Source organism: Sinocyclocheilus rhinocerous, unplaced genomic scaffold (genome assembly GCF_001515625.1).
Source record: "Sinocyclocheilus rhinocerous isolate Xijiao unplaced genomic scaffold, SAMN03320098_v1.1 scaffold514, whole genome shotgun sequence".
Classification (NCBI taxonomy): Eukaryota; Metazoa; Chordata; class Actinopteri; order Cypriniformes; family Cyprinidae; genus Sinocyclocheilus; species Sinocyclocheilus rhinocerous.
In genome coordinates this window covers 107289-110632 of record NW_015658605.1, presented here as the reverse complement: position 1 = coordinate 110632, position 3344 = coordinate 107289, and the positions used below count along the sequence as shown (strand labels likewise).

At 38.7% G+C, this 3344-nt stretch overlaps 1 protein-coding gene across 1 annotated transcript in view; it reads right to left on the bottom strand.

The window, feature by feature from the left end:
• The window catches only part of LOC107722749 (U4/U6.U5 tri-snRNP-associated protein 2), a 13871-nt gene that overhangs the window by 7507 nt on the left and 3020 nt on the right, over nt 1-3344 (bottom strand). Inside the window, exons 6-9 of the mRNA XM_016531216.1 lie at nt 2597-2822; nt 2349-2423; nt 2158-2225; nt 635-823 (exon numbers count right to left, since the gene is read on the bottom strand). Coding sequence (XP_016386702.1) covers nt 635-823; nt 2158-2225; nt 2349-2423; nt 2597-2822 — 558 coding nt within the window. The remainder of the gene's footprint in view (nt 1-634; nt 824-2157; nt 2226-2348; nt 2424-2596; nt 2823-3344) is intronic.

Sequence of the window (3344 nt, the reverse complement as noted above, 5' to 3'; positions counted from 1 at the left end):
ATATATATATATATATATATACTGTATGTGTGTGTTTGTGTATATGTCCTTATATTTCTTGTTTTAAATAACATTCAGAAATATTTTATCATTGCAGCATCAGGCATAATTTCTTTTTATTTTAAGTTTTTGGGATTTTGTGTATCGTGAGCAAGCAGGCGTTGAGCTTCAGGCCAGCCAGGACTCGAAAACAGTGTGAAATTAGGCATGACCAAACTGGTTATTTCCTTCATTTCTTTAGTACTGTATCTGCCAAAGCCTTGATGGACGGCTCGCGCTAATAAACCAATAATGTCTGCTGGGTATCAGCATTTGGGCCGTGTGATTCAGCCCAGGTAAGCAGAGGAAGCTCTGCAGTTGTATACTTTTTTCATTAACTTTGTTATTTATCTGTCTATCATTCAGACACACACACACACACACACTTTCTCCTTCTTCCCAAGTCTCTTTTTCACTCTCACCAGGCACAAACGCACTCTGCTTTTTTAGAGTTGTATTGTTTAAGTTTGCCCATGACCTGAGGGAAACTGAAAGCTTCCTGTCACTCAAAAAATAAGCAACAAGTAATAAAGGAAGCAAAAAAGAAAAGAGAAAGAAAGAAAGAAAGAAAGAAAAAAAGAAAGAGAATCCACACCTTCTCATTGTTTCCGTTGAACTTGGCCAGGATGTTGAAGAGAGGAACCTGAGGAATGATGAGCTGCTCCTTCTCATCTTTGTAGAGGGGTGCGGTGGGCAGATCCAGCGTCAGGTACAGGAAGGTGGACTCGGACATCTTCTCTTGGTACTCGTCCTTAAGGAGAAGGGCTTCTTTCTCTTCTGCAGGCTGTGAGAAACAGACACGGAAGCTCATGAGACCGTACAAATCATTTCTCGAATCTGGCAAATACTAATTTTTTCTGTCCTTTCTATTTACTGGTTGGACACCACTGTTTAACCTATCCCAAAAAATAATGCTGAAAGTCTTTCTAAACTGTTAAAGGGATAGTTCACGCAAAAATGAAAATTACCCCATGATTTACACTTACACTCAAGCCATCCTAGGTGTATATGACTTTCTTCTTTCAGACGAATACAATCGGAGTTACATTAAAAAATGTCCTGGCTCTTCCAAGCTTTATAAAGGCAGTGAATGGCTGTTGAGATTCAATAGTCCAATAAAGTGCATCCATCCATCATAAAGAGTGCTCCACACGGCTCCGGGGTGTGAATAAAGGCCTTCAGAAGCAAATCGATGTGTTTGTGTAAGAAAAATATCCATATTTACAACTTTATAAACTGTAATCTCTAGTTTCCGCTAACTGTCGTACGTGCGTTCACGAGAGAGTGGTGTCCAGCGGAGGATGGAGGATGGAGGACGTAGGCGTAGCGTAAGCTCCGGTGAGAATATGCTAGTCTCGCATGTTTTGTTTACAGCAAAGGAAAACCAGTCTCCTCTTGGCTTATATCGAAATCCTCTGACATTTTTCTTTACAAATCCATGTTTTGTACTTTTAATTTGTGACCGGTGTTTTGTTTTGCTCACTCCGCTGTGCTTCTGTGTTCGTCACTTCTCACTGGAGCTTACGCTACGCCTACGTCCCTTTAGTGGAAACTAGAGATTACAGTTTATAAAGTTGTAAATATGGTTATTTTTCTTACACAAACGCATCGATTTGCTTCAGGCAGCCTTTATTAACTTTGCGGAGCCGTGTGGAGCACTTTTTATGATGGATGGATGCACTTTATTGGACTATTGAATCTCAACAGCCATTCACTGCCATTATAAAGCTTGGAAGAGCCAGGTCATTTTTTTAATATAACTCTGATTGCAGGGTTTCTGCAGACTTGAACAAGTTAAATTTAAGACATTTCATTACACCAAATACACAAAATAATGTTCTTTTTAGCAGCATCATATGACCCCTTTAAGACATTTAAGACTTTTTAAGGCCTTATATTAGGAAAATGTTATTTAAGACATTTTAAGACTTTTTAAGGACCCGCGGACACCCTGGATTGTATTCGTCTGAAAGAAGAACGTCATATACACCTACGATGGTTTGAGGGTGAGTAAATCATGGGGTAATTGTCATTTTTGGGTGAACTATCCCTTTAAATGACTTAGCATGCACAAATCAGACAGTTATTGATGTAAGAATCTGTCCAGCAGACACCTACCAAATCTGGATGGGGAAGCTTCTTTGAGAAGATTCGCATGGACCCCTGAAACACCTTGGTGAGGATGGCTATAAAAGAGAAACACATCAACTGAGCGGATTTCACCCTGTACTTAAGGAGACCACAACTGAGGAGGAGGAATAGCACAAACACACACCTCTTATCAAATCTACATCAAAACAAAAACTCACATGATTTCTTCTTTGTCCCACCAAGAGCGCCGTGCAATGCATTCAGAAACCAGGACAGAAAGTCAACAGCGTCCCCTAGAGGGCAAAGAGCACCAGGTTAAAAAGCACTTGTTTAAATAGAATAACAGAGGCTACTGTTTGATTGGCATACTACCACACTACACCACTTTCTGAATTAAACATGCAACAGCAACTCAAGAAAAACTATTTGGCAGTGCACACACAGTATTCAGTGCACTAATATTCACCTTGTTTAGTGATCTGAAAGGTCTTTTTACTGCATAACACCACCGCCTGCAACATTTCATGCGGCGACACGTGGGCTTTGAAGTTACGCGGGTTCCAGAGCTTGCGCATGAGCTCCCCAAAGCGCTGCACCAACAGAAACATGATGTCACCCGGCGGCCGGCGGATTCTGCGATAGTTCTCCTCCTCGAGGAAGTAGTTCCGCAGAGGCGGCACGTTTGACAAAGCCTTAGAGAAGAAAAAAAACACATGTGGTGACATAGTACACTCAAAACAATATTTATTCCTAAATTTAAGATTCAACCATTTGCATTTATGTGATGCATATTTGTCAGTCATGCATGAATGAAACGGGTCAGATTTCTGTAATAGCACTAATAAAAAGAATGTGTTTTAAATACACAATAAGCAGGTTTATTGATTTTTATCATTAATAAATCCAATCTCAATCTTCAAATGCATTTGAACTAACCGCATATTGCATGTTCCACATTTTAACCATGTTCATACTTTTTAACTGAATAACTGTAATTGTTTTCATAATGAACAGATCTATGCCAATTTTGAGCAATAGATTAAATGGACTTTGCAAATATGATTATTTCAATAAAATCTAAATTTTAATAATTAACTACGCCATGACTTTTTTGAGTGCAGAAATCTTAACCATTTCTATTATGTTTGAGCGATTCAAATACATACATACATACATACATATATATATATATATATATATATATATATATTTTT